Genomic DNA, 25,084 nt, shown 5'->3' with positions numbered 1-25,084 from the left:
CCATAAAGTCTACTCTTCAACTTTTCCCTTAGAACTGCTCTACTTGCAATCTAAACAGCCTATACTATAACTGAAAAGCTCAGCACTTGCTCCTAAAGCATTTTTATACAGGTAAAGCACTCTTAAACAAAAGAAAGTACTTCATTCACCTAAATTCCCTTGAGTACCCATTTCCCTATAGATCCTTTCTGACTCAGTTACACAGCAATCTTTTTCACTGTTCTAGCATGTCGAAGGGTCAGTTGCTGGCATCCTCTCCTGTTCAGCTGGTGAATCTGGGAATCTTGAGGCAATGTTACAATTGCCTCATGTACATAGACAACCCTCTCCTCCTCCCAACAAATACAAATATATGCGAGAGATGCAACTATATAGCCAAACTGGAGGCTGAGCTCTCTCAATTCAGTACTGGCAAGACCAGTCATGAGGAGAAGGTAACCACGCACACCACAAACCCAGTCTCACACAGAACTATCACAACTGCAAACCAAACACATAAACACACAAAAACATACTCGAGGCTGATTAAAAATCTACCAAAACAACAGAGGCCTCCAAAGCAGACACCCAAGCAACCGCCACCTCAAGACATAGCACATGCAACACATAGTTCACAAAGTCAGTGTGCTAAACAGTCACAGCCCTTAAGGCCAAACAACATGTCAGACACACTTGTAATAGATGACTCCATAGTCAGACACACTGACGTCCCGCTCACCAGACTGAACAAGGAAAAGGTCACAGTAAGCTGCCTGTCGGGAGCTAGAATCCGCCACATAACACAAGCACTCAGGTCACTCCACAGCAAGTACAAATATGACTCAGTCATTGTACATGCCAGTGTGAACGACCGGAGACGTACCTCCCTGGACTACATGAAAAGAGACATAGAGGAGCTCTCTGATTATGTAACCCAGGCCGGTATGACCCTGACCCTGAGCAGCATCTTACCCTCACCAAGAATGATGCCACAGTACAAAGACAAAATGATCAGTTTTAACAATTGGCTTAATTACTGGTGTCATTCTAAGGGGATCCAATGTCTGTCTGCTTGGGATGACATGCTCGACAAGCCACACTGCTTCGCAAGGGATGGCTTGCACCTGTCACCCTGGGCTTCGGATATTGGCCAAGGCTCTTGCCACCCCATAGTGCCTTTTTAGGCAAGGCTCAAATGACAAACCTACCTCCCTAGAAAACACAAGTGGAAAAAAAATAAGGGTAATGCTGCTCAATGCCAGAAGTCTAAACCTCAAGATGCACGCCCTAGAAGCCCTCCTCAGTATGGAGAACATCGATGTCTGTGCAGTGACTGAAACCTGGTTCAAGGCTCCTGAGAGCACCCCAGCACTATCAGGTTTTACCTCATATCATGCTTTCCGCCCCAAAACTTGGACCGAACCACAAAAGGAGGGGGAGTATCCATATTCATCAAAGATACCCACACCTCCAGGTTAGTGGCAACGCACGAAGCATCGGAGACCATCCAGGTGCAACTAACCATAGGCAAAACTGCCTTAAAATTTGTAGCATGCTACAGACCACCCTCTCAAACTCAGGAACCCCACACAGCCTTCCTGAAGACACTGGAGAGTATGAATGTCTCTCCTAATACCATCATATTGGGAGACTTCAACTACCCAAACATACACTGGGAACATTACTCAAGCCCAAACACCCTAGCCCAAAGGTTCCTAGAATTCATAAACTCAAATGTGATGGAAAGTACAGTTTTGTACCTACCATAAATGTAGATGTCCGAACAGGATAGCATCTGCAGTCCTTACAAATGGGTTGTCCTGTCGTCAGGCAGCCCTTCGGTCGGCCGGATTCCAAAGTCTGGGTCTGGCCTCGGCTGGTGTCGCACTTCACCCGAAGTCATCTCTGCTGGTCTTCGGGTATAAAGGCATCAGCCGACGCCATTTTCCTCAGTGTTTCTTGCCCCAGATGCCAGTTGCCCTCTTGGAAAGCTAAATTTTTGGGTAAATGCCAATGTTTCCAAATAAGTAGAAGGCAAACACAAAAAATAAGCATGTATGTACATATATACAAACAAATACACCATAAGAGATCCCCCCCCCAAGCTAGCTATTAGATGGGTAAATACCCTAGGAGTACCTCAGAGGGGAAGGAGGGTGGGTAATCCTGACTGCAGATGCTATCCTGTTCGGACATCTACATTTATGGTAGGTACAAAACTGTACTATGTCCTTCAAGGATGCATCTGCAGTCCTTACAAATGGGTAGAATACCATAGCCAAACTAGGGGAGGAGGAAGAAGAATTATGGTGTAGTTAGGATCCCTTGCAAAACAGCAGTGGCAAACCCTGCTCGGGATCTAGAGTATAGAGGTAAGTTATAATGCTTGGCAAATGTATGCACGGAGGTCCAAGTAGCAGCCTCAATGATGTCCTTGGTAGCCACTCCTCGTAAGAAAGCTGTGGTAGTGGCTGTAGCCCTTGTAGAATGAGGCCTTATGTTCTGTGGAATTTGCTTTCCATGGTAGGAGTAACAGAATCTTATGCAATTTCCTATCCACTTGGAGATTGTCTGTTTGGAAATTGCTTTTCCTTCCCTTCCTGTTGCATAAGCTACTAGAAGCTGGTCAGTTTTTCTATTGCCCTTGGTTCTGTCCAGGTAGTAGCGCAACTGTCTATGTACATCCAAGGTATGCAGCAGTCTTTCCCCCCTGTTCTGTGGATTGGGAAAGAAGGTAGGTAGGTGGATTGCCTGGTTTAGAGACACTCTGGATACCACCTTAGGCATAAATGTAGGATTAGTTCTCATGGACACTCTATCTTGATGGAAGATTAGGAAGGGTTGTACTGCCATTAAAGCCTGTAGTTCCGAAACCCTTCTTGCTGAAGTAATTGCCAGTAGACAAGCAGTTTTCCAGGATAGGTCTTGAAGATCTGCTGTTGCTGCTGGTTCGAATGGAGGGAGTGTCAATTTTTCTAGCACAAAGTTCAAGTCCCATGCTGGTAATGGTGGTTTCCTTGGAGGTTTTACATTCTTAATTCCTCTGAGGAACTGCCTGAGTAGAGGATGAGAGAAGACAGGGGGATCGAAGCTGTATTCTGCAGAAATAGCTGATGCATGTATCTTGATGGAGGAATAGGACAGGCCTTTGTGGAGAAGCTCTGCCAAATACTCCAGGATGTTTGCAATATCTATCTTTGACACATCTTTCCCTCTTTCAGTACTCCAAATGACAAACCTTTTCCATTTTCCTGCATAGTTCCTTCTTGTTGAAGGTCTGCGGGCCTCAAGGATAATGTCTTTAACCCTTTGTGATAAATCTGGGTTAGTTGCCCTTATGTAATGTTCCAGGCAGTCAGTTGCAGAGTTTTCAGGTTTGGATGCAGGATGTTGTAGTTGTTCTGAGTTAACATCAAAGGCATTAGGGGTAGAGTCCACGTTTCCCCCCGAGACATGCTCCTCAGCAATGGATACCAATGTTGTCTTGGCCAATTTGGAGCTATCAGAATTATCCTTGGACGTTCCTCTTTGATTTTCAGTAGTACCTTGTGCATCAAAGGAAGAGGTGGAAATGCATATGCTGTCAGGCCTTTCCAACTGAAGGATAGAGAGTCCACCTTCCAAGCAAGTGGGTGGTATGTCCTTGTGCAGAATTTCTCGAGCTGGTGATTGAGTGGGGATGCGAATAGGTCTATTTGTGGCATTCCCCATTTCTTTGTGATGGCCTTGAAGATGTCCGGGTGTAGCATCCATTCGTGAGCATCCGAGGTAGTTCTGCTTAACATGTCTGCTAGGATGTTTTCTTTTCCCAGTACAAATATTGCCTGTAACTGAATGTTGTAGCTCAGAGCCATATTCCATAGGTCCAGGGCCATTCGGCATAGGGGGTATGAATGAGTGCCTCCCTGTTTGTTGATGTACCACATGACTGTGGTGTTGTCTGTCCTTATCATCAATTGGCCTTCTTTGAGGAATGGTTTGAAATTCTGGATTGCTAGTTTTACTGCCAGCATTTCTTTTTGATTTATATGCAGGTGCAGCTGATCTGGAGTCCATAAGCCTTGAATGCACTTGTCCAGCATGTGGGCCCCCCAACCTAGGTCTGAGGCGTCCGTTGTGATGGTTTGGCTTGTTTGAATGTTGTGGAAGGACAAACCTGAGTTTGACTGGCATGCCTGAGCCCACCATAGGAACTCTTGTTTCAGGCATGGGATTAGTGGTATTTCGGTTTCTAAGCTGTGCCTGTGTTGAGACCATAAATTCTTCAGGTACCACTGTAGTTTTCTCATGTGCAGTCTGGCATGGGGGACCAGGATTATGCAGGATGCCATGAAGCCCAAGGCCTGCAGTACTTTCCTTGCTGTTAGTTTGTTCTGCTTTGTTAATGCCAAGAAGTAAAGAGGAAGTTGTTCTTGTTTTTCTGCAGTTAGGAATGCCATCTGTTTTACTGTGTCCAATTCTGCACCCAAGAATGTTCTTATTTGGGATGGTATCAGTCTTGACTTTTTTAAATTGACTGTGTATCCCAGGGCTTGTAGTAAGCAAATGACTCTTTGCAAATCTTGTGTCAGCTTGCTTTTGTTGTCCGCTTGTATCAGGCAGTCGTCCAGGTATGGATAAATTTGTATTCCCTGTAGCCTGCAGTGAGCGATTGCTGATGCCAGGCATTTCGTGAACACTCTGGGCGCAGTAGATAAGCCAAAGGGCAATGCTCTGATCCTGCAAGAAATCTGAGGTATCTTCTGCAATTTGGTCGTATGGGGACGTGCAGGTATGCCTCCTTGAGATCTAGAGTCACCAGCCAGCACTCCTTGCCCAGCATGGGAAGAAGTTGCTGTAGGGTCAGCATTTTGAATTTTGGAACAATGATGAATGTGTTTAAAGCGGACAGGTCGAGAATAGGTCTCCAACTTTTCTCTTTTCTTGGTACTAGGAAGAGTCTGAAGTAAAATCCCTTGCCCTGTTCTGTAGGTGGTACCCTTTCCACAGCTCTCATCTTTGTTAATTGAGCTATTTGTTTTAGAGCTTCTGTCTTTTGATTTGGTGGTAGGTTTGGCATTCCTCTTTTTATTGGTAAGGTGTGGAAAGGAAACCTGTAGCCTTGGTCTATAGTTTGCAAAATCCACTTGTCTCTTGTGATACAGTGCCAATTTTTTGAAAATAAGGCTAACTTTCCGCCTAAGGGTGCTGCTATTTGTTCCCTGGTAGGCGGTGTCAGAGCCAAGTCACTGTGATTGTCCTGTTGCAGTGGTAGTGGTTGTATCTGTGCCTCGTTGGTTATTGCCTTGCCACTGGCGTCCCCTGTAGGCACCTCCTCTGGATTGATTTCTGCCTCTGGAACGTCTATTCCTGCCTCTCTAAGATTTGTAGGAGTCTGAAAAGGACCAATTTTTGGAAGGCCAGTTCCTGCTAAACCTTGGGGGCTGAACCTGTAAGAAATCTTTAACTGTTTGTACAGATTTTGCCTTCTCTTCCATTTTCTTCATTACTTGTTGGGCAGGAGAACCAAATAGACTGACCTTATCCATAGGAGCATCTAATAGCTTTGTTTTAACATGATCCGGCAAGACCTGTTCTTTCAACCATGCATGCCTTCTTATAACTGTGCCAGTCATGGCTGATCTAAATGAAGCCTCCAGTGCATCATAGCCACATTTTAAGGAATGGTTACTAACCTGCTGAGTGTTATTCACCATTTCTAAAACATATTTCTTATCTAAGGAATCATCAGAGGACAGTTTCTTAGTTAACTGATCAAGCATAAACTCTTGGTATTGGATCATATGAAACTGACAGTTCAAAGCTCTAGCTGAGAGAGTAGCAGAGGTGTATACTTTTTTACCCCATCTCTCTAAGGACCTGGATTCCCTTTCAGAAGGGAGAGGGTTTTTCGCTGAGGTCGAAGCTACTGCCTTAGGTCCCTGGGAGATAGTCTCAGGATCTGCAAGAGGGGCCTTGTATAAGTGGTGATGTGTGTCCGGTACCCTGTAAAACCTATCGGGTTTGGCAGGGGCTGGAGGTAAAGTATCAGGAGCAGTGCAAGCATCATTAAATGCATCATCCACAACAGGAAGAACTGGAGGTATAGCTAAGGGCCTATGTTGCGGTAAGTGTAGAAAGGTCCTAAGCCTTTTTCTTGAATCTGAGAAATCTTGTCCCTGCCAATGGAATTGCTCTCTCATGGCATGTAAAGTTTCCCCAAAGGAAAATTCCTCTGGTGGAGAGGCAGAAGGGATAGAATCTTCTGCATCGGAATCTTCATAAGTAGAAAAAGGAGCCTCTGGATGATCTGTATTGTCTGTATCATCAGAAGAGTCATCTGAGGACACTGGCTCAGGGGGCTCTGCTCTAGGTCTCTTTTCTGGAGGTTGAGAGGCCCTGTCTGGGTGTGATTGGGATCCCCTTATTAAAGAGATGAGATCCTCTGCCAGAGTAAGCATTTGGGAACTGGAACTGGGCCTGTGAGAGGGGGGCTTAACAGGCACAGACTTAGCAGTTTTGGCTGCTTTAGCCCTGGCAAAGGCCTTTATAGACATGGCTGCAGGAGGCCTAGCAGCACCACGTGCTGGGGTAGAGACATCCAAAGGGATGGTGTCCGATAATTCTAGAGAAACCACATTAGAAGGCATATTTTCAGAGGCCGATTCAACTAGGGTAACAGGGGCCTCGGTAGTAGTCATGGATTCGGCTGAAGTTTGACCCGTTTGCTCGGTTTCGGCCGAAACCGAGACACTAGCGGTTTGCTTAACCGTGGTTTCGGCCGAATCCGCGGACCGCGAGTGTCGGTCCTTTTCTTTGCGTTTCTTAACAATTTGAGTAGTCGGAGGATCCGACGGCATAATGTACGCAAAATCAGAGCCGAAAAACTGTTCAGCAAACTCCGACCGACGCCTAAGCGTTCGTCGGTTGAAAGAAGCACAGGCTAAACAGGCTGCTACGTCGTGGTCTGGGCCTAGACAAGGTAAGCAGTAAGAGTGGAAATCTTTATGAGGTATTTGTTTCCCACAAGTTAAACAATTAATCACTTTTTCTGACATCGGCTGAGGCAAGAAAGAGTCCCCAACGGGGTACTTAGCTTTTTAGAAGTCTTCGAGTAGTATTCGGTAGTAGTAATCTCTGGATCTGACCGACCGGCACTTGCGAACAGCTTCTGCTTCGGGCGCCACGCGGCAAGAAAGACTGAGGAAAATGGCGTCGGCTGATGCCTTTATACCCGAAGACCAGCAGAGATGACGTCGGGTGAAGTGCGACACCAGCCGAGGCCAGACCCAGACTTTGGAATCCGGCCGACCGAAGGGCTGCCTGACGACAGGACAACCCATTTGTAAGGACTGCAGATGCATCCTTGAAGGACATCTAGTCACCATTCCCACAAGAGGAGACAATATACTAGACCTGATCATCACAAACATGGAGAAAAAATGCTCCACACCGGAAGTATATCCCTCACTGATAAGATCAGACCATAAATTAATCTCACTGGAAATCCACATCCCGCCCCCACCCCCTGCACAAAAGACCACAGTGAAGAACTTCTCAAAAGCCAACTTCACACTTCTCAAGACGGAAGTGGTATCCTTCAAGGCCCCTGGGCCAGTGGAAACCACAACCCACACTGCTGAATTCTTTACAAATGCTTTCTTCGGGCACCTTCAAGAATGTATGGATCATGTAATCCCAAATAAAACCAAGACCCATTCCCCCAAAGGCAGGCGCCCGGTCTGGTGGACCCCAGCCATAAACAAACTTTACAACAGAAGGAGGAAGCTACTACATGACAGAGCAAAATCCCTAAATGGGAAGGCATCTCTGATCAGTACTAGCAAAAAACTACGATCACTCATAAAATCATCCAAGGCCAACTTTGAGAGAAAAATCGCAAAAGACAATCACAAGGCCTTCTTTAGCTACGTTAGAAACCTGGGTAGAAACTCCCAGATATGCTCTGAGTTAGTCTAAAATGACACAAAATACACTGAACCCACTGACATTGCCAACATTCTGGCAGACAGGTTCAGTGCAAATTTCTCCTCCCCCTCCCCCCCAAAAGGAGAAATAACTATCCCAGCAGAGTGTAGCCTCCCTAACATCTCAGATGCCCAGGTGAGAGCCGCCCTCTCTAAAGCTAAAAACACAGCATCAATGGGACTGGACTGTGTCCCGGGCTGTGTGCTACATGAACTCCAAGAGGAACTAAACCCACACATAAGGCTGCTGTTTAATCTTAGCCTTACTACAGGATATGTACCCAAAGAGTGGCGTACGGCAACAGTGGTCCCACTTCACAAAGGAGGTGCTTCTACGGACCCCGGAAATTACCGCCCCATAAGCTTGACGAGCCTGGTCTGCAAAGCTATGGAGAGGATCATTATGGAACTCATAAACAAAGACATTGGGGACCTACAGACTTTGGATCCTACCCAATTTGGCTTTGTCAAGGGCAGATCCTGCCTTTTGAACTTGGTCAACTTTTTTGAAACTGTCACTAAGGCCATTGATGAGGGTAAGGCAGTCCACACAGCCTACCTTGACCTTGCAAAAGCCTTTGAAAGAATACCCCACTCGGGCATCATAGACAAACTCACCAGCTTAAATGTAAACTCATATGTCACGAGATGGGTTGCAAACTGGCTCAAGGACAGAACCCACAGGGTCAGAGTTGCAGGAGCTATGTCAGACTCTAAGCCAGTCACAAGCGGTGTCCCACAGGGCTCAGTCCTGGGACCCCTCTTGTTCGGCATTTATTTTTCCGAGGTATAGGCAAACATAGGAGGATTGTGGCTGACAAAGTTCGCAGATGACTGCAAAATGGGCGCCATAATTGATACTCCAGCGGACACAAACATCCTTCAGAGAGGCCTCATAGAAACGGATAATTGGTGCCAGAGCCATGGCCTTAAGCTGAACGCCAAAAAATGTATAGTCATACCCTTTGGGAAAAACAAGGTACCCACAAATTACCACATAGGTGGTAATCCATTAAGTACGGAAGTGGTAATCAGGGACCTAGGGACCCAGATTGACAGTAATCTCTCATTTGACACTCACATTGCCAAAGTGGTTAGGAAGACCTTCTATATTGCCCACCTTATGACTTAAACCTCAACACAGAAATAAATAGGACGTGCTGGAGGGACAGATTCATAACCCAGAGGCTCCCTACACTCTGGAACAGAATCCCAATCCATGTTAGGCAGAGCCCCTCACTAACTCTATTCAAGAGAAGTCTTGACGAGTGGATGGGAGATCGTAGGTTTACCCCGGGGGTCATCTCTGTGTCACTACTGGACAGAGGCACAGCAAACTAAATCCTAAATGGGCGTAGTATTCTCATCCTAAGGGGTGGTGAAAGCCACACACACACACTGGCTAGGCTTATAAATGCCCTAGGGCAGATAGCCTAGTACGAACCTATGAACCTATAAAGAATGTATAGCCCTTAAAGAGTTCCAGGACAATGATGGCATCACCATTTGTCCTGCTAACAAGGGTGGAGCCATAGCCATAGTTGTTCTGAACCGAGCAGATTATCTAAGAGGAATGCACATGCTGTTATTGGATAAATCTACTTATAGACAAATCATGCTTGGAGAAGTAAATAAAGTAATAAGTAAAGTTCATAATGAATTACATGACAGTTTTACATAACTAATGAGTTATTCGATTTTATGGTGGACAGTCCAATCATTCTCCTTAAGGGTTTACCCACGATACATAAATCTTTAGAAAATCCTCCATTTAGGCTGATTGTGTCTGGCGAGGGTTGGCTTACCAAGCCTATTTCAATTTATTTAGAAAAGACCTTACATCTACTTCTATCTGAAGCCCCCACTATTCTGATGGGTACCAAAATTTACCAACTTTATTCCAAGAATTAGAGGCCACTCTCTTTGGGTGGTGATGACATATTAGTCACATGATGTATGTTTACTTTTTATCTGTATCCTGAATGATCCAGGTATAGAGTTAATGAAGAATTTCCTGATGGAAAAATAGTGATTTTTCAGGAAACTTTATCCATACACTTTGTATGTTGATGAAATTAGTCTTAGAAAATAATGTCTTCATGTTCAATGGTAACTACTATATACAAATAGTAAGGGTGGCAATAGGTACTCTGTGTTCCAACTCATATGCCAACATGATTATGGCTGCATAGTGGGAAAAATGAAACATTTGTATTTGTGAATGATATATTTTTATATGGTGAGGTACAACTATACAACTGCATCATATCAGATATTTAGAGAATACTACGTCTTTTTTGAATCTGACATTGCACATGTCTACAGGTGTTGTCGATTTCCTAGATGTTAGGCTACAACTGGTTAACAGAACACTGGACACTAGAATTTTCAAGAACTGTAAAAAGAATATTTTTTTTGGAAAGGAGTAGTATGCATCCTGTGTATTTATTTAAAAATGTATTGAGAGGACAGGCCCTGTGTGTATTTAGGTTTACCAGTAAAGATGCTACTCTTTTAGTTCAAGTAGAAAATCTGAAGAAAGAATTTATGGACAGAGGTTACACTGAAGCTGAATGTAAATTTAATGTTAAGATAGTTAGGGATGAGAAGAATAAAAAGAGAAAGTCCTATTTCTCTAATAGGGATGGTTCACCGGTTAATGTTTTGAATAAGTTTAAATCTGAAAAATGCAGGATCTGTCTCTGCCTTTTACATTAGATAAACACACTTTGAATATTCTACAAAATAACTGGCATATTTTAACAGCAGATGAAAATATTACTAGAATAAGTAGGTTCTCGACCTATGATTACATATAATGTGAAATCTTTAAAAATATATACGTAAATAAAAAGTACAGTTTTGTACCTACCATAAATGTAGATGTTCGAGTGCTAATACAGCTGCAGTCATAACAGATGGGTTCTCCTGCCGTCAGGCAGGTCCTCAGTCGGCCGAATTCCAAAGTCTAGGTCCGGCGTCGGTTGTCGTCGCTTCTTCCCTGACGTCAGTGCGACAGGGGTATAAAAGAACCAGCCAACGCCATTTTCTTCAGTTTTTCTTGCCCCAGATGTCAGGTGCCCCCAGAAAAAAGGCAATACATAAAATTATGTAATTAATGCAATGCAATATAATCAAAGACCAGTAGTTGCAAGCAAATACACCATAAAAAAAGACCCCTAGAGGGGAAGGAGGGAGGGAAACCTGGACTGCAGCTGTATTAGCACTCGAACATCTACATTTATGGTAGGTACAAAACTGTACTATGTTCATCGTGCATACAGCTGCAGTCATAACAGATGGGTAGAATCCCAAAGCTAAGAAAGGGGTGGTAGGCACTAGGTGGAGCTAGGAGGAGCCAAAATGCCCTGCAAGACTGCAGTGGCAAAGCCTGCTCTAGATTTGGAGTATAATGGTAGGTTGTAGTGCTTAGAGAAGGTATGCACAGAACTCCAAGTGGCTGCTTCTAAAATATCCTTGGTAGGAACTCCTCTGAGGAAGGCTGCAGAGGTGGCTGTGGCCCTGGTAGAATGAGTTCTAATTCCTGTAGGTACAGTTTTGCCATGAAAGGAATAGCAAAAGCGTATGCAGTGGGCTATCCATTTTGAGATTGTCTGTTTGGATATTGACTTTCCTTGAGCTCCTACAGCACAGGCCACAAAAAGCTGTTCTGATTTTCTGAAAGGTTTTGTTCTGTCCAAATAATAACGCAGTTGTCTGTGGATGTCCAAGGAATGCAGTAATCTCTCCCCTTTGTTTTGAGGATTAGGATAAAAAGTAGGTAAATGTATGGCCTGATTTAAAGCTACCCTGGATACCACTTTAGGCATAAAGGACGGGTTGGTACGTAATGAAACTGTCCTGATGGAAGATGATAAAAGGCTGGACAGCCATAAGAGCCTGTAGTTCTGAAACTCTACGAGCTGAAGTGATAGCCAGTAGGAAAGCTGTTTTCCAGGGCAAATATTGCAAATCTGATGAGGCATGTTGGTTCAAAAGGAGGCAAAGTCAGTTTTTCCAGAATGAAATTAAGATCCCAAGCAGGTATTGGTTGTTTCCTTGGAGGTCTTAAATTCTTAGCCCCTCTGAGGAACTGTCTTAATAGAGGGTGAGAGAATAAAGGTGGATCAGTGTTGTATTCTGCAGAAATGGCTGAGGCATGGATTTTAATGGAGGAGAACGAAAGTCCACTGCTTAGCAGTTCAGCCAAATATTGTAGTATTTGAGGTAAATTCAGTTTTCCAGGGCACTGGCCCTTTTTCTCATTCCAAACAAAAACGTTTTCATTTTGCAGAGTAAGCTTTTCTAGTTGATGGCCTTCTGGCCTCCAAAATGACATCCTGCACCTCCTTGGAGAGCAGGGCCTGCTGCGATGCTAAGGAATCTTCCATGCGGCTAGATTGTTTTCAGCTGACTGTGAAGAGTTTTGAAGCTGTGCTGAGTCAGAAGAAGAGGCATTAGAGGCAGGGTCCATGGTGGGGAATGTGTCAGGCTCCTCAGGAGTGGGTACCAGTGTTGCCTTGGCCAGTCCGGAGCAATGAGGATCATCTATGGTCTGTCTGCTCTGGTCTTCAATAGGACTTTGGGCAGCAGAGGAAGAGGTGGGAAGGCATAAACTGACATTGATGTCCAACTGAAAGAGAGCGTCCACTCTCCAGGCCTTTGGATGGAAGATCCTTGTGCAGAATTTTGCCAATTGATGATTTTTGTGGGAGGCAAAGAGATCTATGTCTGGCCTCCCCCATTCTTGGATTATTTCTGTAAAAACTTTTGGATGCAACTTCCATTCGTGTGGATCTGTCATATTCCTGCTTAGGTTGTCTGCCAGCGTGTTTTCCTTGCCTGGCAAGTACTGTGCTTGTAGTTCCATTTGTAAGTCCATGGCCATGCTCCAAAGTGACATGGCCAGTCTGTATAGGGGATAAGAATGTGTTCCTCCCTGCTTGTTTATGTACCACATAACTGTGGTGTTGTCTGCTCTTATCAATAGCTGACCTGGTTGTAGAAGGTCCTTGAAAGCTGTAATAGCATTTATCACTGCTAGCATTTCTTTTTGATTGATGTGAAGGTGCTTTTCTTTTTGGGTCCATTTGCCCTGAATGCACCGGTCTGTCATGTGCGCCCCCCAGGCGTAGTCCGAGGCGTCTGTTGTGATGACTTGATTTGCTTGAGGCTTGCTGAATGGAAGACCTGTGTTTGTTTGGCATGCTTGAGCCCACCACAGAAATTCCTTTTGCAGACATGGAATTAGTGGTATTATTATTTCCAAACTGTGGCTGTGTTGAGACCATATGTTTTTTAGGTACCATTGTAGTTTTCTCATATGCAGCTTTGCACATGGGATTAGTAAGATGCAAGATGCCATGAATCTCAGAGCCTGCAGGATTTTCCTTGCAGTCAGCCTGGTGCAATTTGCCAGTGTTCTGAAATATTGAATTAGTTGCCTCTGCTTCACTGGCGTGGGGTAGGCCCATCTGGGTGTTTGTGTCCAAATTGGCACCCAGGAAAATTATCTTCCGAGAGGGTATTAGTCTTGACTTCTCTTTGTTGACTGTGTATCCTAGAGAGTTTAATAACATTATTACATAAGCCAGATGTTTCAGAAGAATGTGCTTGCTGTCCGCTTGGATCAGGCAGTCGTCCAAATAAGGGTATATTTGTATCCCTTGAAGACTGCAGTAGGCAATTACTGATGCCAGGCATCTCGTGAATACTCTGGGCGCAGTAGATAAACCAAAGGGCAATGCAGAGAATTGATAATGGGTTGAACCTGCAAGAAATCTGAGGTAGCTTCTGCAATTTTGTCTGATTGGGACATGCAGGCATGCCTCCTTGAGGTCCAATGTTACCAGCCAAGACTCCTTGCCCAGCATGGGAAGAAGTTGCTGTAGAGTGAGCATTTTGAATTTTGGTACGAGCAGAAATGTGTTTAGGATGGAGAGGTCCAAAATAGGTCTCCAATCTTTTCCCTTCCTTGGTACCAGAAATAGCCTGGAATAAAAACATTGACCTTGTTCGTGCGTAGGTACCTCTTGAATAGCTTTCATGTTTATAAGATCTGAAATTTGCTTTTGTGCCTCTGCCCTTTGATTGTGTGGCAGGTTTGGCATGACTTTCATTTTTGGAAGGGTCTGAAAATGGAATATGTAGCCTCTGTTTATAATGTTCAGGATCCATTTGTCCTTTGTGACAATATGCCAATTTTTTGAGAATAGCGCCAGCTTTCCTCCTAAGGGGGTTGTCATTTGAGACCTGGTTGGCATGCAAAGGGGAAAGTCATTGGTTTTGCTTTCTGAAAGATTGCGAGTTGTCCTCACCACCTCTTTGTGTAGGAGCTTGCCATTGTCTGCCTCTGTACGAGCCTTGTGTTTGCCCTTTGCCCCTCGGGCGCCTGTATCTGCCTCTTTGGGGTCTGTCTGTGGCAGGAAAGGACCAGTTTTTGGAAGGCCAATTTCTACTAAAATGTGGGGGTTGAACCTGCAGAAATTCTTTCACAGTTTGCATTGATTTAGCCTTTTCCTCCATTTTCCATACTACTTCCTCAGCATTTGCCCCAAATAGTACATCCTTTTGAAGAGGGGCGTCTAGTAATTTAGCTTTGACATGATCAGGCAAGGCTTGTTCCTTGAGCCAGGCATGCCTACGTATGACTGAGCCTGTAACAGCAGCTCTACATGAGGCCTCTAGAGCATCAAAACCACATTGTAAGGTATGTTTACCCACTTGTTCTGCACTATGCATCAAATCCTGCAACTCCTTCATGTCTGGTTGTTCAGGTTGTGACATTTTACTTTTCAATTGAGATAACAGAAACTGTTGGTATTTTAGCATATGAAACTGACAGTTTAAGGCCCTCATGGATAAGGTAGCCGAGGTATATACCTTTTTTCCCCACCTTTCCTAAGGATCTGGAATCTCTCTCAGAAGGCAATGGGTTTTTGGCAATGGATGCCTTAACTCCCTTGGGCCCCTGTGAGATGGTTTCTAGGTCAGCAGCATGGCTTTTGTATAGAAATTGGTGTGAGTCAGGAACCCTGTAGTACCTGTCAGGCTTAGCTAGAGCTGGAGGAAGAGAGTCCGGGTTAAGGCAGGCCTCCGAGTAAACATCATCTAGGATGTCCAGGACAGGAGGAATAGCCAGAGGCCTGTGCTGTGGTAACAAAAGAAATTCCCTGAGCCTTTTCTTGGAATCTGAATAATCCTGGCCTTCCCAGTGGAAGTGTTCCCTTAAGGTATGCAGAGTTTCACCAAATGAGTAATCCTCAGGGGGGATACAGAAGGAATAGATTCCTCTGCATCAGAGTCTTCAAAAGGGGAGTAAAACTGTTCCTGATAATCAGAGTGCTCTGAAATAATGGAGCCCTGATCAGAGGAGGGGAATCTTCCTCCACTCTGGGTCTTTTGTCCGGAGGTGGCAGAGAACCTCTGATTAGAGTAATTAAATCCTCAGCCATTTTGAGCATCTGTTTCTTAGGCATGGGGCCTGGAGATGGGCCCTGTGTAGCTGGTCTCTTAGGGTGCATGGTAGCTTTAGACTTGGTGAAAGCCTTGATGGAGAAAGAAGAGGAAGGTCTGAAGACACCTTGAGTGGAGGTGGACATGTCCACATTCTGTGTTTCAATGCCAAGTGTGGCTTCGGTATCTGTAGTCAGGGTGTGGGCCGAGGAGCCTGCGACCTCGGGTACAGGAGACACCACCAAGGATGTGTCGTCGGTAATTAGGGGCTGCGTAGGTGCCTCGCTGAGAACCGTACCACGTGTAGTTGGCTTTGGCGTGGTGTCGGTAGAGGCCGCGGACCTCGAGTGTCGGTCCTTGTCTTTGCGTTTTTTAGACAAAACCGGAGTCGGAGTATCCGACAACATAGTATAGTTAAATGCTTTCCCAAAAAAATGCTGGGCGAACTCCGCCCGACGCTTGATAGTGCGTTTGTTGAATGTAGCACAAAAGCGACAGACCGAGACGTCGTGGTCTGGGCCTAAACAAGGTATACAGAGGGAATGGAAATCCTTATGCGGTATTTGCTTCCCACAAGAAATACAATTATTAACTTTGTCTGACATCGGTCTGAGGCAAGAAAAAGTTTCCCCAACGGGGTACTTAGCTTTTAAGAAGACTTCGGTTCCAAATTTATCGTAATCTCAGGAGCTGGCCGACCGGCACTTGCGAACTGCTTCTGCTTCGGGCACCGCACGGCAAGAAAGACTGAAGAAAATGGCGTCGGCTGGTTCTTTTATACCCCTGTCGCACTGACGTCAGGGAAGAAGTGACGACAACCGACGCCGGACCTAGACTTTGGAATTCGGCCGACCAAGGACCCGCCTGACGGCAGGAGAACCCATCTGTTATGACTGCAGCTGTATGCACGATGAACATCAAGTACATTTATGACCAAGGTACATTCAGGAAGAATAGGTATTTTTACTTGTAGGCATGGTAACTACTGCAGGTACATTTCAAACGATAATTTATTCATACATCCTACGACAGGTATGTGTTACAAATTTAATCATTATGCTGACGGCCAGCCACAGAATGTTGTTTATTTAGCTAAGTGCACTAAATATCTTAAATTTTATGCTGGTAAGACCAAGAGGGCTCTCAGGGACAGAATAAGAGAGCATGTCTACTATATTAATATAGGTGATATTAAAAGTGCACTAGCAAGACATGTTTTACAAGTAGGGGGAGATCATGTCTTTGTATTTTTGATTTTACAAATTTTTGTCTAGTGTTGGGAGATTGGGAGACACTGAAAATGCTACTGAAAAGACAGAGCAGAGGTGGGTCATTACGCTTCAAGCTGATAAGCACCATGGACTGCATGATGCAGTTTCCCTTAAACTCTTTTTAAAAGACAGAAAACTATTCCATTAGTTAAGAGTATGTAATACTGGCTATGCTATCTAATAATTCCCCAGAACCTGTGACTGTCTATATGTGAGTATGGATTCTTGATTCGAGCTGGGATATATAAAGGTTTGACTGATTTTTGATTTAAGCGAGGAAGATTTATGTATTTAAGTATATTAGAGATTACCTTTTATTTTGTTTTATAGTGAAGAGAGTTACCTTCCATTATATTTTTTATTTCTCTATGACTGTTTTTCTAGTTTAGGAGTGATCTTCAGTGAACTTAGTAACATCTTTAATAGGAGTCATTCCATGAAGAACTTTGGCCTTTTTCTTTGGAGGTTCTATTGGCTCAGCCGATTCCAGATCCAACCTAAGGGATAGTTTTTTTTAAGTCTTTGATTTTCTAAATACAGGTTAAGGGCAGCCAAGCGGCTTCTAAGAGTTTTAGGGACAAATGACTGGAAGATGGCGCAGGAAGTATGGTCATGTTCCCGCCCTAGACAGAAGATGCAACAGTCGTGGGCATCTTTATGCGGACTTTGATGTCTGCATCAACATTTACCCTTCTTAGTTGACATTGGCTAAAGTAAAAGGCAGCTAACCAAGCTTCAAGCAAAAATATCAATAAGAAATCCCCAATGGGATATACTTAGCTTTAGATGTCTTGATGAAGAGGAGCGATGCGATCGATCTGATGTTGAACTGTGGCAGAAAAGTTCTGAGGTCTGTGCATGCAGACATCAGAATTAAGGCCTCTGGTTTAAGACCCTACGTGTGATATGCACCTGTAGCAACCAGGCTGAAAGCTTTTGTACAGGAGCAGATGTTCGAGTGCTGGAGTCTCCTGAGGCGGAGGATCCCACAGTATGAATACTGCAACATGAGAATAGGACATCAAACTTGTTCTTGCATGATTTGCAAGTATCATCTCGAAGATTTTTATGAGTTACAATCTGTGGTAAGCGATCATTTTTAAAATTTAAGTTTGTATATATTTAGCAATTGCTTGTACTACCAAGACAGTTTTTGATTGATCTAAACAATGTGTCTAAGACAGGAACGATCAAGTTTTTTCGTGATTGAGTTTTCAGATTTTAACACTGAATTCTCGTTCTTGAGAGATTTGGACCCTATGTTTTAGAAATGCACTTTTATACATCAGATTATGGTAAGCGTATCTTACATATGTTCTTAAAATTTATTATGCACCATCGAGAGATGAGTCTCAAGGATTTTTTATCATCTTAGAATATTTTATTGGTGGATTCATTTATCACAATGGTAGTAGGAGTGTACTGTAAAATTAAGTGTACTGTTACTGTGGCAACTAATGGGTTTATTTGACTAAGTGTTTAATGTAGGTTGTTAGCAATTAGTTGCAATGTATTTAAAGGAGGAGTATGTATAGTTTTTTCAACGTCTGATGAATCATGCTTGATCTACAAGAAAGCTCTTATTTACTTCGTTTGTGAATAAAATGTTTAAATTTTTACCTGCCATGTTTGTCGCTTCTTCATTTGTTTTACTGGATCTAATTTAATATTAGTTTAAATATTTTTCCACAAAAGTAAAAAGTAACACCTGTTAGTCACATGACAAACTTTTTTCCACATAATTCATAACTTCACAGAAAAATTTACTGTAGTTAAAGTAAAATGTGGAAGATGTTTTCCCCAACAAAAGGACTTTATTTTTTTGGAGAGAATACTTTAGATGCTTTTTTCATAGAAAAGGTGTGAATCATGTGAAACGCAAGCTACTATTTAATAGTAATTTCATTAACCAAGACTAAGGGACTGTTGGCTTGTCGTGACAGAACTGAAAACCAAGAAAGTACAGTTGTGTACACTTACCATAAATGCAGATGTTCGAGTGTATTCATTGTTGCAGTCATCACATCTGGGTTATCTGCTTGCAGTAGCCCTCAGTCGGCCTGATTATCAAAGTCTTGGGTCCTGCGTTGGTTGCTGTCTCATCTTCTGTGATGTCAGGTAGTTGGGGGTATAAAGCATGTAGCCAATGCCATTACATCAGTTTTTCTTGCCCCAGATGTCAGGTGCTCCCCTAATGGGAAGCAATTTAAAAAAAAATATATATATATATATATATATATATATATATATATACACACACACACATATACAAGGTTATACCTCCAACAAAAAAGCAAATACACCAAAAAACTTTTAAGCATAGTAAAGGAGAATAGAGGTATAGCTAAAAGAAGTCAGGGGGCTGGAGGAAGGGTAACCAGGACTGCAACAGTGAATATACTCTGAAATCTATATTTATGGTAAGTGTACACAACTGTACTATGTTCTTCATGTTTCACTGTCGCTGTCATCACATTTGGGTAGAGTCCCAAAGTTAAGGATGGGAGGAGGAATTCAAATAGCATTAGGACCAGCTATAAGGCCCTGCAAGACTGCAGTGGCAAAGCCAGCTCTGGATTTAGAGAAAATTGGCAAATGGTAATGCTTGGTGAAAGTATGTACAGAACTCCGGGTAGAAGCTTCTAGGATGTCTCTGGTAGGGTCACCTCTAAGAAAGGCTGTAGAGGTAGATGCAGTCCTGGTTGAATGGGGTCTAATCCCCTATGGGATAGGTTTTCCATGGTGCTTATAAAAGAAATGAATGCAATGGCCTATCCATTTAGAAATGGTTTGCTCTGAAATAGCCTTCCCCTCTGCCCTGCAGCAAATGCCACCAGCAGTTGTTCAGATTTCCTTTGAGGTTTAGTCCTGTCCAAGAAAAATCTAAGTTGTCTGTGCACATCTAAGGAGTGCAGTATCCATTCGACTTTGTTCTGTGGATTGGAAAACAAGGTTGGCAAATTAATGGATTAAGAGCCACACTGGATACCTCCTTGGGCATGAAGGAGGGACTGGTCCTGAGGGACACCCTGTCCGCATGAAAGATGATGAAAGGCCCCACTGCCATAAGGGCCTGTAATTCAGATAACCTTCTTGCTGAAGTGATTGCTAAAAGGAAAGCTGTTTTCCAAGAGACAAATTTTAACTCTGCAGTTGCAGCTGGCTCAAACGGAGGAAGAGTGAGTTTTTCCAATACAAAATTAAGGTCCCAGGCTGGAGTTGGGGCTCTCCTGGGTGGTCTTAAGTTTTTGGCCCCTCTGAGGAACTGCTTGAGCAGTGGATGAGAAAAGAGGGGTGGTTCTGTGTTGTAATGAGCTGAAATGGCTGAGGCATGAATTTTGATGGAGGAAAAAGAAAGGCCCTTCTGAAGCATCTCAGTTAAGTATTGAAGAATCTGAGGTAAACTGGGCGCTGCTGTGGCCATTCCTTGAGTTTGGTTCCAGGCACAGAATCTTTTCCATTTTTCAGCATAAGATTTTCTAGTACTAGGCCTCCTTGTCTCCAAAATGACATCCAACACTTGTTTACTGAGGGATGGTAACGGAGAGATTAGGTAATTAGCCAGGCTGCCAGGTTCAGGGTTTGAAGCTGGAGGTGCAGAATCTGGCTCGCCTGCTGTGACAGCAGGGTAATGGTCTGAGGCAGGTGCCATGGGGCTAGCTGTAACACACTGCGCAATAGGGGGTACCAGTGTTGACGTGGCCAGTCTGGTGCAATCAATCAGTATCATCCTTGGTTTGTCCTGTCTGATCTTTAGTAGTACTTTGGAGAGGAGAGGCAGAGGAGGAAAGGCATAAACTGATAGATTTTTCCAGCTGAAGGAAAGAGCATCCACTTTCCAAGCTTGTTTGTGGGGAGTCCTTGTGCAGAATTTGTCCACTTGGTAGTTCTGGGGGGAGGCAAACAGGTCTATATCTGGGCTCCCCCATTTGTTGATCAACATGTTGAAAGTCTTTGGTTCCAGTTTCCACTCGTGTGGGTCCATGAAATTTCTGCTTAGTTCATCTGCCAGTGTATTTAGTTTTCCAGGCAGGAATTGAGCCTGTAGATGCAACTGGTAGCTCAAGGCTGTGTTCCACAGAGCCATGGCTAGTCTGCAGAGAAGGTAAGAATAGGTACCTCCCCTGCTTGTTTATGTACAACATAACAGTGGTGTTGTCCGTCTTTACCATTAATTGTCCTGGAAGAATGTGGTCCTTCAAGGCATTCTGTACAGCTAACATTTCTTTTTGATTGATATGCAGGTGCATTTGACTTGGGTTCCATTTGCCCTGAATGCACTTCCCTGCAACGGTGATCCCCCCCATACATAGTCTGATGCGTCTGTTAGGGTTTGGGCAGCAGGGGGTAGAGTGAATGGTAGTCCCTTGTTTGGTGGCATGCCTCTGCCCACCAAAGGAATTCTAACCGTAGGCAAGGTATGATAGGAATCATTGCTTCTAGATCCTGAGAATGTTGACACCATAGGCTTTTTAGATACCAATGTAGTTTCCTCATGTGCAGTCTTGCATATGGAATTAGTAGAATGCACGAGGCCATGTACCCCAAAGGCTTGCAGTATTTGCCTTGCAGATAGCAGGGTTTTTGTGGCCACTAGTTTGAAGTAAGCTGTCAAATGAATTTGTTTCTCTGGCATGAGGAAAGCTATCTAGAAAGTTGTGTTCAAGCTTGCTCCCAGGAATATCATTTATTGACAGGGTACCAGATGTGATTTCTTTTCGTTTATGGCATACCCCAGACAAGTTAACACCTTTTGTACAAATGCCAGATGATTCAGAAATATGTTCTGGCTTTCTGCCTGAATTAGACAATCGTCCAGGTATGGGTATATTTGAATACTTCTTTGCCTGTAAAATGCAATGACTGGAGCTAGGCACTTTGTGAATACCCTGGGCGCAGTAGATAAGCCAAAGGGCAGTGCAGAGAACTGATAGTGCATGTAGACTGCTTTAAAGCGTAGGTATCTTCTGCAAGATTCCCTGATTGGAATGTGCAGGTAGGCTTCCTTTAAATCCAGTGTTGCCAACCAGGCATCCTTGCCTAGCATAGGAAGTAACTAGTGAAGAGTTAGCATCTTGAATTTTGGAATCACCAAAAAGGTGTTTAAGGTAGAAATGTCCAGGATAGGATACCATGAGTTGTATTTTCTGGGTACCAGGAAAAGTCTTGAGTAGAAACCTTGTCCCTTTTCCTCTTCTGGTACAGTTTGAATAGCCTTTATGCTTAAGAGAGAGAGTAATTGCTTTTTAGCCTCTGCCCATTGATTTGGGGGTAGATCTGGCCAACCGTTTGGGGTTGGTTAGGTGTGGAAGTGAAATCTGTATCTTTGGGAAACTATATTTAAAACCCATTTGTCCTGGGTAATGAATTCAGAGTTTTTTGCCTGCAGAGCAATCTTTCCCCCTAAAGGAGCAGTCAGTTGAGAAGTGCTTGGAAGTTTCAAAATTAAGTCACTGAGACAGTTTACCATAGGGGGAGTCTTACTACTCCCTGATTTGGAAGTGGGAGCCCCCCACTGCTTAGTCCTGTGCATACCCTGGGACTGAAGCCTGGGTGTTCTGCTGGTTCTGGGTTTGGACTGAGAAGGCCTGGAAGAGGCAGGAAAGGACCAATTCTTAGAGGGTCAAATGCCTACTAAATCTTGGAGGCTGTACTTGTAAAAACTCTAACAGTTTGCATAGATTTAGCTTTTTCCTCCATCTTTTTAAGAACAACTTCTGCTTTGTTGCCAAACAGGCGGTCCCGATTTAAGGGAGCATCCAGCAAATTAGCTTATCTGGCAAGGATTGCTCCTTAAGCCAAGCATGACTTCTAAGTACAGACCCAGTGACAGCAGCTCTGCAAGATGCCTCTACAGAATCAAAACCACATTGCAAAGTATGTTTTCCAACCTGCTCAGCAGAATGCATTAAATCCTGTAAATCCTTGTTTTCAGCACAACCAAGAATCAAAATCATTTTCTGTTTAAGCAATCCAATAATATGCTGCTGATACTTTACATGAAACTGGCAATTTAAGGCCCTAATGGTCAAGGCTGCATAAGTGTATACCTTCTTACCACCTCATAAGTACATAAAGGTAAATCCTGGTCATCAGAGGAAACAGAAATTTCAGAATCCTGGTCAGAAGTATCATTCGCAAATCGAGTCCTAGGTCTCAGAGGGGGAAGGCTGGCTTCTCCTAATTAAAGTAATAAGGTCTTCAGCCATTCTTATCATTTGTTTTTTCGGCATAGAGGCCTGACCATGTGGTCTGGGCATCTGTTTTCTAGTCATGGTTCGAGTTTTAGGCCTTGAGGAAGAAGATGGCATCAGTTTAATATGCAAGTCAGTAGGCCTGAATACACCCTCAGAAGCCGGTGCCTGCACAGCGGCTCCAGACCAATCCAAGGTAGAGACATCCGCAGGTTCCACAGTTGAAGCATCTCCCGGCATACCGGACTCCGAATGGGTCGCAGTAGAGGCCTGCGATTCTGAAGTGGCAGGTATCAGGGGCTGCAAAAGCGTCTCACTGAGTACCGGCGAACAGGCGACTGGGCTTAGGAGAAGCGTCGTCAGCTTTGGACCTAGGCGGCCTGTCTCTGTCTTTATCTTTGCATTTTTTCGGAATGTCGGTAGTTGGAGGGCTTACTGAATTATCTGGTTAATTGAACCAAGTACCAAAATATTTAGAAGCGAAACTATACCGACGAATAGTTTGTTGCTTAAATAAGGCACAAAACCGACAGAGAGGTACGTCGTAGTCAGGGCCTAGGCAAGGAATACAGTACGAATGAAAATCTTTATAAGGTATTTGCTTTCCACAAGTAATACAATTATTGATTTTTACTGACATCGGTTTAGAGCAAGAAAAAGTTTCTCCAACAGGGTACTTAGCTTTAGTTGAAGACTTCGGTTCTGAAATTCTAAAATGAAAATTTCAGGAGTCTGACGACTGGCACTTGCCAACTGCTTTGGGCACCGGATGGCAAGAAAGAATGATGTCATGGTGTCGGCTGCATGCTTTATACCCCTGACTACCTGACTTCACGGAAGATGAGACAGCAACCGACGCAGGATCCAAGACTTTGATAATCAGGCCGACTGAGGGCTACTGCAAGCAGATAACCCAAATGTGATGACTGCAACAGTGAAACACGAAGAACATCACTGCATTTATATGGGAGTCTTATGCACCTACGCAACCACCTTCGAAGGCAAGTAACCCGCACTGATTACAGGAAAAGCTGCTATTGGAAAAATCTGCACTGAAGAAAAACAAAACAAAAAAAAAAACAAAAAACAGAAGGTGGGTAAATCTCGAATGTCATTGATTTACAATACAGTGACCTTCCCAAGTTAAGAGCAACACTGGTGTTCTACAATTGGCTTGTTTTTGACATCAGAAGGATGAAGTCCCCCTAGTGGCTGGCTACTTTTCAGAATTTCATTAGTAACATACCTGCCCAATATAAGTAAGCTTCATATGTGTTCGGAGATGCAAATATTCTACAGCGAAAGGGCAACAAAATGTATGAAACCATTTTTCTCCAGTTTACACCAATTAAAGTAAACAGGACATAAAACAGGACCTGCAACTGCCTGCAAGACACTATTATTAAATAGTCAAATTACTCCACTACTGTTTAAATGCCAACTTCCTTTAGTTGAAATGTTTAAGCTTCTGAACTTCCTAAACTGAGCAGCAATAAACAGAGCTAAACTACATTAAAAACATGTGCAACTTCCTCCAAGGCTGCCCATCACACGTCAACACTAACATTGCTATCCTAGCAGACCTAAGGTCTTCAATTAACAATCGTCTTTGTTGAATCTGTTCATCAAAACATGTTTGCCAACTTACCATCTGTCTGCGTTGGTGGGACATATGTTGTGAATCTGTCCTGACTAGCCACTGTGATTCCAGCAACATCCACTTCTTTGGGAATAAATCGTTCCAAGTCAATATCCTTCATCTCCACTATCTCTGTACTCTGTATTCAAAAATATACAAATAATGAATACTACACAATCGTAAACATAACTGAAAGATAACACTGTGCCACAAAGTGTTTTACAACCCAGTTCAGTGATTCAAAAATATACAATATACAGCACACATTTTAAGCTGAAAAAAAAAAGAAAGAAAAGAATACTGCAATCTCAAGAAATGTTTTTAGCACTATCAATGAAATAAGACACCTCATAAGGCATTCTAAAGCTAACTATGAATACAAATTAACCTCCATCACCAAGGATAAACATAAGGCCTTCTTTACCTGCATCAGAAATCTTAAAAGGAAAAACACAGGCAAGCACAGGATGACTATGGCTAACCAAGTTCGCAGACGATTGTAAACTAGGGGCTATAAATGACTCTCCGGCTGACACAGACATCCTCCAAAAGGGTCTCACTGAGACGGATACCTGGTGT

The 25,084-nt window shown here is 43.6% G+C and overlaps 1 protein-coding gene across 1 annotated transcript in view; it reads right to left on the bottom strand.

The window, feature by feature from the left end:
* Nucleotides 1-25,084, bottom strand: part of ZC3H15 (zinc finger CCCH-type containing 15) — a gene marked incomplete in the record, with an annotated part of 1,627,349 nt that overhangs the window by 145,999 nt on the left and 1,456,266 nt on the right. The window contains 1 exon segment of the mRNA XM_044075122.1: nt 24,515-24,644. Coding sequence (XP_043931057.1) covers nt 24,515-24,644 — 130 coding nt within the window.

Source organism: Protopterus annectens, chromosome 6.part0, assembly GCF_019279795.1.
Source record: "Protopterus annectens isolate FY-2018-M chromosome 6.part0, PAN1.0, whole genome shotgun sequence".
Lineage (NCBI taxonomy): Eukaryota > Metazoa > Chordata > Ceratodontiformes > Protopteridae > Protopterus > Protopterus annectens.
The sequence above is the reverse complement of the archived record's forward strand: the minus strand, read 5'-3'. Positions and strand labels throughout refer to the sequence as shown.